This window comes from Sparus aurata, chromosome 15 (assembly GCF_900880675.1).
Source record: "Sparus aurata chromosome 15, fSpaAur1.1, whole genome shotgun sequence".
NCBI lineage: Eukaryota > Metazoa > Chordata > Actinopteri > Spariformes > Sparidae > Sparus > Sparus aurata.
The window spans coordinates 4828651-4844868 of NC_044201.1; the positions used below are offsets into that span (position 1 = coordinate 4828651).

Below are 16218 nucleotides of genomic sequence, written 5' to 3' on the forward strand. Positions count from 1 at the left end.
CAGGAAATACTCACATTTAACAAGCTGAAATCAGACATTTTTTTTTTTTTACCCTTTCTCTACCAATAATTGATAATAAAATGGTGATTAATTTAAAAGTTCAGTTGATTTGTTGCAGCCCAGAGTGAGAAGAAACGAGGGAAAGACACACGCAAAGGGCAACAGGTTGGAAGTGAATAGCTCGCTGCTAATGACCAGGGCTCGTATTCCTAAAGATTCTGAGAATCCTCTCAGAGAGCTCCTAACTTAACCTAAAAATTCCTAGGAGTGATTCCAGAACATTCTCAGAGAACTCTGAGCAAGGAATGGACAGAAACTCCTACGTTAGTGAGGAGGTGTGGTTGACCCCGTTGCTAGGTATGAGTCATCATTTCAAAAGCTGTGATTGGTTGATCCTAAAAGCTAGATAAAAAGCATACTTTTGGTGATAATGGGCAAAGGATGGACCCTCAAATCGATAATCTTAATCATAGAATCTAATCTTATGAAGACTGTGTAATTGTAAATCATATTTCACATAAAAGAAAATATCTGTTAAATGAATAGTAAGCTATACTTTAAAATTATCCTACAAAATGTGTGAAAACTTAGGCCCACTTGCACAGTATTCACATAGTGATAGTTATATTTATTTGCTTATATTAATTGCCATGCTGGTAATTTTTGCACTTTCAGCTTTCAACATTTCAACTCAATTTGGTATTAACGAGGGTAAAATGGCTCAGCTTTCATCAACGTCTGGTTGCTGACCAGCCTATAAGAAGCAGTGTTGTGATGACTTTCATTTCGGGTGGTATTGCATTGTGGCGTTGGGTTGGAGAAGTAAGTGCGTCTCTAATAAGATCAACCACAAACATGATTCCTGCACGATCCAATCTGTAGCGTTTCATTAATTCACTGTCATCCAGTGTTTGGAGAATGTCTCTCCTGCCTCTTCCGTCCGCCTTTTTGTCCCCTGCTTAGGGAACTCCTAAGCCACTTAAAGTCCTCTTCCCTGCTCTTAACAGATCTCACCTTAGGAGCTCTCTTAAGGAATAGCTTTTATCTTTACTAGGATCTAATCTTCACTTTTAGGGGAAATTCTAAGAAAACATCATGATTCTAAGAATTTTCTTAGAATTTAGCCACTAGGAGCAACTCTTTGCACTAAGAATCTTTAGGAATACAGCCCCTGATCTTTATACATGGGGCAAACACTACTAATTGCTAACTTTTGGGTCACAGAATTTGAACTCATCCAATTTAAAACATTCTGTGCATCTTTAACAAACATGATGCCCGCACTCCATCAAGCCCTGCTGAATGTCTAGTGAAATCCCTCCACCAGATCTATGCAGTATAAATGTAGTAATCTTTTAACACACATCTAGGGCTGAGTATCAGGACCATATCTATGACCTAGGCGATAACAACCGTCCAATTTATTGTCTAAAGGAGTCAAATAAACAAGTTTTCCTCTTTTGAACTTTGGCTACTTGGCTGTTTTTAATACCAAACTGCTACCAACACATGGCAGCCAGTTCTCAATAAGTACTGCTGTTGGAAAGCCTCAACGGGACACCTGACCCATGTGCACTTTCATTCCTTGTGAAAATGGGACTGATTATTTTTTTTACATGCCGAGAGTACCACAAATTCTAGTAACCTCCATATTGTGGTGATCAAAACATTTCCCCACCTTTCGACCACATTCCCTTCCTTTATTTTGTTTGATCATCACAGAAGTCACTTCCCCAAACTCTCAGTTAATTACCATTTTTTCAGTTTTTATATTTAATAAATGGTACTTGTAGAAAAAAAAGACAACAAGTCTCTGACAAATGATTGTATTTCTTAAACATTATCAACCCTTTTAAAAATGTAAACATCAGTTCTACACTGTAGAAAGCTGACCCCTAAAAGACTGGAGGCAGACCTGTACACGCAAATGGTAGAAGAAAAAAAACAAAAAAACACCAACAAGAGTGTCATTAAAATCCCATGTGGCTGCAGGATTTTGGGAGAGTGCCTGTGCCTGGATCAGTCTGTGATTATCTTCACAGACACAGGACGCACCACAAAGCACAGGCCTACACATCTGCTGCCAACAAACCAGTGAAATGGTCTAAAAACATGGCACTCATAAGCAGCTGGCCTCTGTGCTATAGCAGCAGCGTGCTGGCAGTTCAGCCAACGACAGCCAGGGAAAGTCCACATCCATCAATCATGACGTCTCTCAGATTCTCTCCTCTTCTCTTAGTCTGCTGTTCAGTTTGTCCACAACAACGCTGAGCTCTGTGTTCTTGTTCAACTTTAAGTAGAAGTCCTTCCTGATCGGATGAATACTCAGCCAATCAGCAGCCACTTCTGCCAGTAGACGAATATGCTTCTCCATTTCCCCTGTTCATAAGTGAGGAAGAAAACCAAATGAGACAACTGTTATTTTCTGAACAATATCAATAAGACAGCAACATGTTTCTTAACAAAATAACATGTTTTATATATAAAATAATATAGAAACATTGTGTGGCTGCTGTGTCCTGTTTGAACCAACCTGTGCAGAGAGCAGATCTGTAGCTGGCCACCATCCTATTACAGACCACCTCCATGATTAAAGCTGGTTTCTTCTCTGCAACAAAAACATTGCGGAGAATTCTGGCCAGCTCTGGGAGCCGTGACATCATCAGCAGGCGGTCCTCCTGGGCGGGGTTTCGGATCATGGCTGCCTGGAGCTTCTGGGCTTCCTTTGCCCTGATCTGAAACCGCAACAAACCAGCCAAAACGACATGATCAGTAACATGGTTTTCCAATGGCCAATTCAGCAAGACCAATACACCCCTTAAGAAGACTCAAATCCCCCCCCTCCCTACTCCCTGTGTACGTACCCGGTCCAGCAGGGACTGGGACACCCCTTTCAGGGCAGTTGGTACCGGAGCAGCTGGTTTTTGGGGAACTGTGAAGTCCGGTGGAGATGTTTGCCCTGTACTCTCTGCAACTTTATCTTCATTCTTCAGAACCAGAGAAACCAGAGCCTTCTCCATCTGAGAACACAGGACGACAGAACAATACCACCAGACTTAGTACTTACAAATGCATTGTTTCAGTATAACAATCCCGTATACCGAGCACTGGTCTATCAATTAAAACATGGTTTTATGAAACATTGACTGTACATTATTTATCCAAAATACATAACAAACGGGTAGCGACCAAGTGCATCACTTGAGGCTGGCCTCAGAAAAGAGTTAATCCCCATCAGAGCCCATGGTAAAACTTTACAGCAGAAATTAAACATGTCTAACAGCCTGGTACAAAAAGTGGTTTTGGCCTCTATACTAAATGTATCCCTTACTGACCACTGCAGTGGGTGAATCTTTTTAACTCAACTGTTTAAATTTCATTAGGGCTAAATCTTAATTAGGGGAGGGGTCACTTTGAGTAACAGGTAGACAGGAGCCGTCTTCCCTGCAGTCATTGCAACTTTACTATAATCAGATGTTAGTTGGACTACTTTAACCATAAATTGCTTTCAGTTATTCTCTTACCTGATAAGCAAGTTGTTGATCAACTAGCATGTTTTGATGCACTTTTTCAAAAGCAATAGTACAATCATAGAAATATTTTTACTGTACATAACAGTCCTGAGCATTAGCATCAAAATATACTGACAGTAAGAGGTAAAAGTACCAATTTCAGGACAAAATGTATGTTTCGCAACTCTGAAAGTCAACTGGGCTGGGCAGGGTTGGATGCCTATAAGATGGCGACAGCTGGTGCCATCCACTTTGCTGAAACCATGGTGGCTCTGCCCACCTATTTATAGTCAATTGTACCAACACAGAGAGAGACGTTTGACCAATTCAGAGCAGCTGACAAGTAACCACTTTAACTCTGATACAGTACCTTGGGTGTGATGATTGAACGGGCCTTGTCCAGCACCTCCTGAGCTGTGGCCAGTTTCTCAGTGTGAGGAGGCTGAGGCAGAGAGCTAGTCTGGACAGCGGGCACAGTATCCACATTAAAGCGAGGGTGCCAGCGGGTCAGTTTTTCTTCTGGAACAGACATGGGAGGAACTAACGAGGACAGGAAGACCTGCAGACAGAGAGATGGTTGAAACACTAGCTGATCATAACCCTTCTATTAGTCACCAAAATGAAATCTCAATGTGCCAATGGAGGCAGACCTCTTCAGTCCTGTTCTTAAAGCAAATACCAAACCTGGTTCGATCCAAGAGGTCATATTATGAACAATGTCAGATAAATACTTTTATTTGGGGGTCCAAGTAGAATAGGTTTACATACTTTAATTTTCAAAAAACGTTATTCTTCTTATATAGTGCATTGCTGCAGCATCCCTTTTCACACTGTACCGAACGCGCCGTTTAAGCTTTTATCTGAACAACTTGCCTCTGTGAGAATTGCACACGCACATTACTTTACAGGCAGCATGACTGCTAACTGATTGGAGTGTATACATTTTATAATAAATATATACACATTTATTTAAACACCTGTTACATAGCACATACGTTACAAAAGTAAAGGCTCAACTTCAAAAAGATTTGGTAACTTGTGACAAAACCAAATGAAGGCTACCTTAAGCAGACACTAACCTTGTGGTGCTGTTTGACAATGCAGAGCAGTTTCAGGTGGAAAGTGCGTCTTCTCTCCACGAGATGAGAGGCTGACAGGATGAGACGGGCTTCATTCTGGTCTAAGGAGGTAAAACACACACATTCACAAAATTAATTAAAGAACACAAGAAGGCATGTCTAAAACATCACGTCTGCAATTAAGTTCTGTTCCACCATCCAGTTCTAGAACAAAAGCATTGTGACAGCTTTATTTTGTTGAATTTCTCAGACTTTCTTAAATTCTTCTTTGAGCTTCGAGCTTTTACTATCTACGTTGGCTAAAATGCTATCTTTTTTTGCATGAAGTACAATGAGAAGTCTGAACAGGGTGACTTAAAAAAAAAAAAAAAAAAAAAAAAAAAAAAAAATCAAATTACCAGATGCTCTATGCCATTTCTGTGTCTGACTCCCTACTGGTCTCAGTGCAGCTTAAAGCAGATTCCTTAAAAAAATAATAGTTGGCTCATATTCAGTGGGAGTAAAGCAGAAATCAGTTCTTGGATGGAGCTACTGCAAGCTCTCGTGGCCACTTAATAGCTGTAAAGTCAAACATGCAATCAAATCAAGACAGAAAGTTCTCCAAGAAGTTTTGTTGATTAACCTGAGAGAATGACAGGCTCCACAGTAAGCTGGTAGCTGCCCCTCTTAATGCTGCTGTTGAAGGTTGGGATGTTCTTCTCCTGTCTGAATGTGTAAGCTTCAGGAAACACTGTCTTTATCTGACTGATGTGGCTCTCCTCAAACCTCCTGCAAAGTGGATAAAAGAGATGCAAACATTCACTTCTGCAGCCTGACAGTTTCAACGTCCAGGATGTCATACAATCTTCTGAAAAGTTTACTGAAAATGTAGACAGTTTGTTGCTTTTACAGTTGAAAGCGATCAGTCCCAACATGTCCGAATTTTAAAAAAAAAAAGTCACATGAAATGCTTTATCAGTGTGGATTTTACTCATAGCAACACTTACAAACTGTTTTCCTTAAAAAAAAAAAATGGGTCAGTGAAAACACATTTCTTAGTGTACTTCTTTGCAACTTTGCCAGGAATCAAAATGCCACTGAACACCAACGTATTGTGACCCACACAGAGACTTCACTGACTGTAACTTAACATGACCAACGTGTAATCTCTCATTCTTATTTAAATCTGAAAAGCACAGCCACTACAACTCTCCGTCCTTCCACTTACTTGTGCATCATGTCCTGAACTCCCCGTTTGATCTTGGCAAAGGTTGCCGTCTCACAGCGGTTATACAGCATTGCTACCACCGTGTCCATACTCCTGAACATCTCAGCCAGCACCTTGTAATGGTATGGCAGAGAGAGGCCAGGGGGGGCCGCCTGGGCAAGGGTGTGGTACCGCTGGTATGCTGGCTGCTCAGTACTGAGGGAGAGGAGAAGGGGAAAACTGTTTAGCTTCTGATTTTAGCAGGACTTAAAAAGGTACTGAAAACATAGTGTACCGCCTGCACAGTATTGACTGATAAACTCACCTGTCCTGAGTCTGTGTTTCACTACTCTTGCTCTCCTCTGCCTCCCTCTCCTCATTCCTCCTCTGAGCTTTAGTAGCAAGCTCTTTGGCTCGTGCCACAGTCCGTTTGAAGGCCTCAGCATCAGAGGTGGCGGCGACGGCAGTTGTGGGGACATGACGGGGAGGACTGTGGGGCGCTGCATCAGCAGGAGAGGACGATGAGTAAACTGAAGATGAGGCTTTAGCGCTGACTAGTTCCTCTTCACGTTTCTTGATCCTCTGAAGGCGAGACTTGAGGGCTGCAATGTCCACTTTAGACGGGGCCTGAAAGAAAGGGGGGTTATCATGCTGATGAATTCAAGACTCAAGTAAGGATAAGTGTCACAATATTCTATAATTTATTGTTGTCAACTAATCTAATTGTCAACTAATGTACAGAGCCAAACCAACAAACATATCCAACAAAAAATAATTGAGTTAGGGGTGGCTTAATTATAACAAAGAGAAGAAAAAAAAAGAAAAAGCATAAGAATAGAGACTCTCCCCACGATTCAAAATCAGTTCTTGAGTGTAAAAAAAAAAAACAATGTTCAGGGTGTTCATTGGTAGCATTATGTTGATGCCCCCTGTACCATTTACAGTGTGCAGACATGCCACAGTTAGATCATCTTCAAACAAGGCAGCGGTTGTAAGTGTTTTTTTTAGGTTTTTTTTTTTAATTTAAATTACTTTGTGAGACAAACGTGAAATAGGCCACATGTTGGTGATTACGTTTGATGCCGTCATGAGACATATGACGTAATGCCAATGGAGCTGAGCAGCGGTCAACCAAACAAGACTTGCCGATAACCGCTTACAGCCTAACACACAACCAAGGCAGCATGCAACCCATTTAACTCTGTGGTGAGGAAAACACTGCTTCTGCTTATCGTCATATATAACAATGGACCCCCAGAGTAACAGCAGAGCTGCTGCTGTCACTGCTGGACTTAAGAGTGGTGTTGCAATATTTGTGGGCTAACCCGGAAATTGGCGCCGCCCCGGTTCCTTAGTCAAAAAGCATATGGGATTTTCCTATTGGATTATGGAAAATTGATGATAATAATCTCTGTGGCAAACTGTAGTTTATGATATTTACATGTTTTGTTCAGCAAGATTATCCATAACATTGTTATGGTAACTGTACGTCTTTACAAATATAGCTTGTTGGTTTCCTTGCACTTTACTCTCCCTTCGACATTAACCTCCTTCAAATTACAGCTAGCCAAGGGCTTTATGTACCGAGAATTTAACCTGCAAAAGTGATTAACTCAACACTGTCAACCTCTCTTAGTCACATAATATAACCACAGTATATCATGTGCATCATGCATGTCTCTGATTACAGTTTATGCACTGATATAAATTCCAGTGCTGTTTAGGCTATACTGTAGATATAATTGAAAAATTATTCTTTTCATTTATTAATATGAATTGGACCGGTCATTGATTTAAACAAAACAAAACATGGTAGTATTAATGCATATACCTTGGTTGCGCAAGTCATGTTTTTAGATTTGGCACAATACGGTAAAAGCCTTCAAAAACAGTATCGACTCATTTTTCTTAATAATGGTATTTTCTTTCACACATTAACTGGCACAATTATTTTTGTTATGTGAAACAGTCAAAATGTTTTATTAACACACTGGATAGTTTTCAATGGAGACGCCTGGACAACTCTTTTTCTCAGTATTCCTAAAGGAATGTTACATTAAGGTCAGCATGCCCACCTATCGTTGCTGGTTGGGCTTGAGTTTGCCATAGTATCTTTCAGCATTTATTGAGTATACCTTTGAGGGCATAATGGCGACTAAAAAGAAATTGCAAATAATTTGAGAAAAATTGTCGGTTAACCGAGTTTCATGCAATTGATCACGATTCAATATTTTAAGCAATTGGCAGCCCTTGTAAATACCTACAGTACAATATAGCTTGTGCGGTGATGTCTTTTTAGACCATAAAAATGTAAAGTGTAGAATATCTTGCCATTAAAAAAATCTTTGTCAGATGTGTTTTGATAACCATATTTGAAGCATCCTTGCAAAAAGCGTGTGTGTGTAAAAAATTTACGCCACATTATATTGGCATCTGCAACAGAAGACATACCTGTCCTTCAGGGATCTTGCCGGTGAGCTGACCCCTCAGTGGAGAGCTGCTGGTCTTGTGTTTAGAGACCGGAGAGGTTGGAGCTGCGGCCTGCTGGGTCACCTCGCTGGGTCGTGCCTGGACTTCAGCCTGGAGAGAACAGTTACACGGCAAGCATACAGATTTAGCCCCGTCTCCATTGACATGAGTGTTAAACACTGCCACGTCTGTGGCAGTATATGAAATCATTTCATCCAAGTTTCGCAGGCTGACAACCAAATATGTGCAACTGTTTTCTGGCAGCCATCTTTGCTTAGGTAATAAATGTTGACACATTTGATATCAGGCGACAATACATTAAGGCAAGCCTTTTAAAAAGTGTGTGAGGTGCTGCCTGATGTCAGAACCGGTCACAACACTGAACTTACATGCGGTGTGTCTTGAGGGAGGACCAGCTTCTTCCTGGCCTTCCTCCTCGGTGGTTTCTCCGGGACATTAGCTTTAGCCCTGACGGCCTCCGCTTGCCGTCTCTTCTTGGCCGTGCTGTGGTCGGCGGTGGCTGAAAACACGCCTGCTCCGAGGTCAAACTCTGTAACCGAGCTCCGCTTTGGAGTCCGGGGACAGGAGGGGACATCTTTCACAACCTCTTCCTCCTGTAGTCCCACTGCCTCGTCGATAACACTGACAAACTCTTCATGGACGGAGTTCGAACACAGGTTTTTAGAGGATCTCGACCGTGTGCCGGCGGCGGTGATCGCAGTTGATCCACGGCCGACCACAGCGCTGCCTCGCTGCTTGGCTGGTTTCACTGGACCGGCAATGCCTTTCTTTCTCTGCGCGAAGAAATCAGTAACTCGAGCCTGAGACATGCTGCCGATAATACGTGAGGTGGACACAAGGACGACTATGTCAAAGACTGCACGGGTCTGCCATACACTGAACTCGGTGAAGCGAGATATATCAACAGGAAGAAGAATAGAACTTTCGCGCGCATCCACGAAAGCCACGCCCCCCGTGAGCACGTCATAGAACAAATAACGGAGGAGGGCCACTCTGTTCTGATGAGATTTAAAGTCACACACTTGAGAAGAAAGAACCCATGTTCTTTGTTGTGCGTACATTGTTATGGATTGGAGAGAATACCAGTTAACTATCTGCCCCGTTGTTAGTTTGATTAATTATTTTATTTAATTGATCATCTTTTTTTCACACGTGTTTATGTGACACTGACTTATCCTTATATTTGGCTTATATTTATAAGCCTGTGTGATCATTTTTCCTTGGACTTCCCTTCTGACGGTTTCTCGCCCTAAACACAAAGCCAAGATTAAGACAAAGTAAAACACACCAGGCAAAATTAAACAGTCACGAATTCACAAAAATAAAAGTTGAATTCCTTTTATATGGAGGTGATCAAACAATTAGCTATGTGAAAGAATTCTTTATCACAAAACAAAAAAAGCTAAAGTAATTCATATTTGCACTATCTTTACAGTTGAATTGGTTTATTGTCATGACTGTGTTTAATTTCTATTTCTACATTCCTCTGTTAAGCATTGCTCTGCATTAAGATTTTCAATGCTCAATCTTTAGCCTATGGGCATTTCTGTTGTCTTCCTCTATTTCTGCTCTGTTGACAGTTTGAAATACACACCTGAGAAGGTCTGTAAACACAAGATGCGTCATCATCTGATTTGGTGGCGCAAACCCTTAAAATCTAAGGTGCCATGATTTAATCTGGAGACATGAAAGAGAGAGTTGACTCTTCCTAGCTAAGCATTGCAGTCATCCAGAGTTGAGGAGATGAAAACATGGATTACCTTCTGCAGACTGACATTAAAAAGTTTCCATGTCTACAGCTGGCTCCATCAGCCTCTATTGAATGTCCAAATACTGACTCCTTATATATTTATTTTGTTAAAGAAAAATAATTATGTCTTACTCCAGGTTGAGACTGAATGGCTCAAAAGATTCGGAATTTTTTGTCAGAATACATTTTTAATAATTTCTTCACTTCTCATGATCATTTTCATGGACACACAGCAGCTACAGGTATTTGCATTGAAAACAAGCTGTCCAAAAGTTATTATCTTTACTATTTGCCCTGTTCATTTCCTCACACCACTGTGAATTGTTTTACTGTGTGTGCTTGGTTACATGCGTACACATGTCGAAAGTATCTTGAATTGTTTGAAAAGAAATGTTGAGTTATTTTACATTGTAGTTTTTACCTTCGATAAAAAAATGACAAAAGAATAAAGGATAGTGATACCCCAACCATAACTTTCAGTACTTTGATCCACAGCCATTTTAACCTAACTGGATCACCCCAAACAATCATTTACAAAACAATATCCCCATTCTAATGACTACTTTATTTTTTGAGTATTCTCTCTTAATCATCTCTTAATCTATGCACATACCTCTTTCACCAAAACCCGAGGTCCTTAAATCACACTCTTTGTGCTATAAGTACTGTCCTCTAGGGATCAAAAATATGGGATAGCAGCAGTGTCTTTACTGCTCACTGGTACTAACCTACTCCATACACATTTACATTAATATAAAAGACTAAAATAAATGAATATTCAGTCATTATCTACTCACCCTTATGCCAAAGAAAACGTCAGGAGTAGTTTTGTGGTCCACAAAACATTTCTGGAGCTTCACAGACAAACAATGTTGCAGCATACTCCTCAACAACCATGGGGCCTTCTTTTAAAATGTAAAGAAAAACAAAAACAACAGCAATCTGAAAAAAATAACAATATAAAATGGATTGTTCAACATAATGCAAGTCTCCAGAAGATTTGGTTTCATTTTCACTGTCACCTCCACATTGATTTTCATTAACACCCTTAAAAAAGCTGTAATTTTTCACCTGGCAGCTAAGATAAAAGCATTAGCGCACACCCCATCTTAAGGGTACACCAGCTTGACCGTGCTTTCAGGATATGAATAACATCTTTTTAAATCAATTATGGAACGCTGGGCTTCTGGAGACTTGGATTAAGTTGGTCAAACTGTTGATTTGTTTTATCTAACTTCTTTTTTATGTTTCAAAACAAGTCCATATTACTTTGGTTGTTTAGCAAAATGCTGCAATGGCGTTCTGCTGTGAAGCTCAAGAAATGTTTTGTGGACCACAAAACATTCACTGACTTTTCAATAGTAAGGGGTGAGTAGATATTGACTGAATTTCTATTTTTTGGGTGAACTGTTTAACTTTAAGACCCTCAAAGGGTCCCAAGAACAATCTAAAGTGGAGTCTTTGGGCCACCAAGGATGTTTTTCTCTCTCTATAATTAAATCCATAAGTAAAGGTCACCGAGGTAACTGCTGCTAACTGTAGCAGCAGTTAGCAGCAGTTACCTTGGTAAACTTTTTTAGGATCCCCATCAAACTGTACTCACTAATTGATAATAGCCCCATACATATACATCTGATTTCTCTTCATCAAGATCCAGACATTATTACCTGAGAAATAAACTAAATTATGAAAAACGGCTTATCTCACACTGTTAATGAAAGAGAGGGGAAAAAACATGGATCTATTCCTTAATCCAAATCTGCAACAAGAGATAATGGAGTCTATTCTAGGCCGAGACCATCCTCCAGCCAAGTTTCGTGAAAATCATCCACTGTTCAAATCATTCAGTGTTCAAATCATTTTTGTGTTGTCCTGTTGACAATCCAACCAAAAACCAACAATCAGACACAGCTAAGGAAACATAACCTCCTTGGGGGAGGTAATAAAGGGGAAATGAGTATGTGGTTAATTGTATTGTGACCTGTATGACAATATGCTTTAAGGCAAATGCCTTCATCATGAGAGGTCACGCCTGAGAGAAGCCACTTGACCAGGGCTACTCTTCACGCAGTCACTTGCCTTCACTGTCCCATGTGTCCACAGTGTGTGTTTGTACGCTAGGGGACGCCACTGACACAACAGTGTCATCGCATTCGGTTAGAACACGCGAGACCTTTTTCCAGAGCCAGGATTGATTGACGTCGTCCTGTCAGAAATGCCAATGTATAAACACGCAAAACATTTAGTATCAGACGCCGGCACAGTTCCACGAATAGGCCTGTGTAATTATTTTCCCTTGTACTTCCCTCCTGACGGTTTCTGACGCTCAACACAAGCAGTAAAGCAGTGCAGCGCAGACGGGCTGCGGTGCTGGCTGCTCTGGAAGTTGAATGTATTTGCAGCAGGGAGGTGAACAGCGGCAGCGGCAGCTCACTGGTGAATAGCTCCTCTATGAACGCCCTTCAGACTGACTTGCCTGTGAATCACATTTTCCACCTACAACACTGTACTTCAGGCTGGGCCCCTCCGAAGGAACACATGCAACAGAACTTTTCTTCACTGAAGCGAGTCGCTCTGCCGCTGCGTACTCAACTGAGCCGTAACACAACGGGAGAGCACCACAGAAGCTTTTGACAAGACGTGAAAACTTTCTTTTAAGAGTTTCTTTTGTCTTTTTTGATGGGAGATCATGAGCGAGTATCGGGATAATCGTCCGTTCGTTCCTTTGTCACATTTATTGAGCCAACCCGGATGGAGCCGTTTGACTTGGCGGAGCGGCGTGTCTGCCTGGATCAATCATAGTTATTGATATCCCTGTTGATTATCGCCGAGTGAGTGCTGACCCGCTGAAATGGATCTTCAGGTGCTTGTCTGGCTCTTCTACTGTTTCCTGCTCCCCACTGCGCTGTTAACAGGTAACTAAGTAACACTTTCTCTCGAACATGTGTCATTATAACAGTGAACAAGTCGTTTGACAGAACCACAGATGTGCTGCCTCCATGTAGCGATGACTTGAGCCCCTGAGCTCGAGACGTGCTGGGTGGTTAACCGCTGAAGCAGCCGAAGGGAAAACTGTGAACACTTCGCAAAGATTTGAACAGTTTTCCAGCGGTGTTTCCCCCCGATTACGGCGATGAGTCGAGACGAGTCGAGTCGAGACAACTGCAGATGATACTCAGGGTGTGTGTCTGCGCTGCTAGCGAAGGCACATGGTGAACTTTAAAGCGAAGTTCTCAGTGGAAAACCTCAGTAGTGTACAGAATGGGTGTCGCCTCCCGTGGTGTAACGCTGTTGTGAAAAATTGACATGGACTCTTCAACAGGTCTCTGCTCTGTAGCTGGAATGTTAGCCGAAGCAAGGGTGACTCCACACTGGTTTAGTGTATAGTTTATAAGTGTGCATTGGAATCCTTACCTGACTGATATGTTACAGGACGTATAGGGAAGGTTCAGTTAAGGACAGCTTGTGCCAGTTTAGACAGTTGAACCGTTGGCGCATGTAAACGTGCACTGCTCTATCTGAATGCTGATGTAAACAGAGATTAGGACAAACGAAATGAGGATGGTGTTTTGTGTAAATCCTGTCATGCAGATTAGCCAGAACACAGGATTTAAGGTGCAGCCACACTGACAGACATTTCATTTGAGAAGATAAAGGCGACATGCCAGTAAGGTCGATAATTTAGCTCCTCTTAAGTTTCTAAAAAAAAGTTTCTGAGTAACTAAAATGTACTTAAATGTTATACTTATGTACAATTTGGAGTTGCTTTGCTTCAGTATTTCTATTTTCTGATACTTTATTCTTTCACACCACTCCATGTATTAGATGAATTTAACAACTGGTCATTTTTCAAATTCAGATTATTCAGTGCCAGTCGACTGTTATTTATGGCATCAGATAGTGTTGGGGACACATAGACCACACAGTGGTGATGACAAACAGAAACTATGCTGATTCAGGACCAAGTACTGAATTTTTTAATGTATTTGTATCATCAGCAATCAGACACCAATGTTACCAACACCGATAAATGGAAAGATGCTGAATATCTGACCTGATTGTTGTCCAGAACAATGATCATCTACTTCTAATAAATATAGTGGCCAATCGTGCAAACAGTTTCTAAGATGCAGGAATCAGGCTAACCTCATGTAGGGCGTCTGTGAAAGCGGGTTTTTATGACCTATATTTACATTCCTGGCTGCAACCTCTGGTGGAGGTAAGGTACTACAAAGTTTCACAAAGGCCTCTTAGGAAGAAGGATGGGATGGATGGAAGGACGGTCATTCTGCATATGCGTTAAAATATATATAATATTTATATATATATGTGTGTGTGTGTGTATGTGTGTGTGTGTATATATGTATATACACACACACACACACACACACACAGATCTATACATATGTATGTATGTATATATATATATGTGTATATATATGTATGTATGTATATATATATATATGTATATATATGTATGTATGTATATGTATGTATGTATATATATATGTCTGTAATGTATGTATGTATATATATATGTATATATATGTTATGTATTATATATCTATATGTATCTATAGTATGTCTCATCTATGTCTGTCTGATCTCTATCTCTCTGTCTCTCTATGTGCTGTTACTGTCGCTCTCTATGTCTCTATCTGTCTGTATGTCTCTCTCTGTCTCGCTCATATATGTAGTATGTATATATATATATGTACTATATATATATGTAGTATGTAATATATATATGTATATATATAATATATATGTTAGTATGTATATATATATATGTATATATGTATTATGTGTCTCTATATGTATGTATGTATATATATATGTGTGTATGTGCCACAATCCACATGATCTTGATGGGTTCAAGTCAGGACTTTTGAAGACCATTCAAAAGCCCTAATTCTAGCCAGATCAGCATTCATTATCACTTTTGATGGTGTCCTTGGTTCATTGTTCCTGTTGGAACCTCAAATGCACCCAAGACCCAATCTTCGACTGACGATTTATGTTTTCCTGAAGAATTTGGAGATAATCCTCCTTCTTCATTATTCCATTTACTTTCTTCAAAGCAGCAGTCCCACTGTCAGCAAAAGAGCCCCCATAATTTATCACCTTCTCACCTCCAAACACATTGATGCTCATTGTGTATAAAAAAACAGATTTTTCCTCCAGAAGGGTTTTTCAATGTTAAGGTGCCTCGTCTTCTTTTTCACAGCAGCCTCTGAGCTTATGTTGATGTAAAACAAACTTGACCGTGGACACTGACACCTATCTTCTAGCTGCTTTTAATTCATTGCAGACTTGCTTTTTGGTGGGTTTTGGTTGACCCTTGACCACCTTGACTAGTTTTCTCTCAGCAGCAGGTGATAGTTTGTGTTTTCTTCCTGATAGTGGCGGTGACACAACCGGGCCGTGCTATGCTGGGTCGAGGTGAAGTCTGAAGGAATGAGTCTTTTGCAGAGGATGGAGAGTGATTCCGCTGTCCTGACATTGGCCTGAGTCTAATGGGTGTATCAGACAAGCCCTGTTAAAATGGCCCCAGAAAAGGCACCAGCTGTTACCAACCAGAATCACTCAGAAGAAGTTAAGAGGCCATGCTACAAAGAACATTTGATTCACACAGTTTCACTAATCACCACAATTGTTGGAAAGAAAAACCATTGTATTAGAAGGTGTGTCCAAACTTTTGACTCGGACTTATGTTCCAGTTGTTCTAGCCTTCCAGTTAAAGTATAAACCTCTCTTTAGACTCAATGTCTGTGAGGCAGCTAGGGCCGTAGCCAGGTTTTGCATTAAATTAGTAATCCACTAATCCACAATATGTTCTTTAAAAACAAAATACTGTTAATGTAATATTTTGTCTGAAATAAAAAAAAAAGAATTATTTCTCACGATTGAGTAAAGCAGTGAAATATTTATACCAGTAAAACATTTTGCCAATAATCATTGGACCCAACTCTCTATCTGTGCTTCATTTCCTATCACAGATTCTGACAGACAAGGATGCAGGATTAAAAAGAAATTAGAACATCTTCAGCAGCACAATGACTTAAAAGAGAGTGACTTCTGTCTTCTGTCTGCATATGTGAACCTATTTATTGCCCTGGTGTGGTCTTTCATCACCATGAACGTTGCAGAAAGCCTGGCATGGGACTGCCAATTGCGACTGCTGTGGTGCACTGTAACTCT

At 40.6% G+C, this 16218-nt stretch overlaps 2 protein-coding genes across 3 annotated transcripts in view; one reads left to right on the forward strand and one right to left on the reverse strand.

The window, feature by feature from the left end:
- Window positions 1–1810: 1810 nt before the first annotated feature.
- Window positions 1811–9204, reverse strand: cdt1 (chromatin licensing and DNA replication factor 1). The gene is made up of 10 exons (XM_030441525.1): window positions 8636–9204; window positions 8229–8357; window positions 6103–6404; window positions 5799–5993; window positions 5214–5359; window positions 4592–4692; window positions 3883–4071; window positions 2865–3020; window positions 2534–2735; window positions 1811–2379 (listed from the first exon to the last, which is right to left on the reverse strand). The coding sequence occupies exons 1-10, from the start codon at window positions 9074–9076 to the stop codon at window positions 2216–2218; spliced, it is 2025 nt and encodes a 674-aa protein (XP_030297385.1). The 5' UTR covers window positions 9077–9204; the 3' UTR covers window positions 1811–2215.
- Window positions 9205–12250: 3046 nt separating this feature from the next.
- Window positions 12251–16218, forward strand: part of piezo1 (piezo type mechanosensitive ion channel component 1 (Er blood group)) — a 99673-nt gene continuing 95705 nt past the window's right edge. Inside the window, exon 1 of one of the 2 annotated variants that reach the window (XM_030441523.1) lies at window positions 12251–12932. In XM_030441523.1, coding sequence (XP_030297383.1) covers window positions 12869–12932 — 64 coding nt within the window. In that variant the 5' untranslated portion in view covers window positions 12251–12868. The remainder of the gene's footprint in view (window positions 12933–16218) is intronic. The other variant, XM_030441522.1, reaches the window with a different exon arrangement.

Bases quoted from the DNA above. Each gene is read 5' to 3' on its own strand.
- cdt1 (XM_030441525.1), bottom strand. From the start codon at position 9,076: ATGTCTCAGGCTCGAGTTACTGATTTCTTCGCGCAGAGAAAGAAAGGC. The intron at 5,994-6,102 runs GTGAGTTTATCA...CCTCTCCCTCAG, and splicing joins GAAACACAGACTCAGGACAG to TACTGAGCAGCCAGCATACC. The intron at 5,360-5,798 runs GTAAGTGGAAGG...TCCACTTTGCAG, and splicing joins GTTCAGGACATGATGCACAA to GAGGTTTGAGGAGAGCCACA.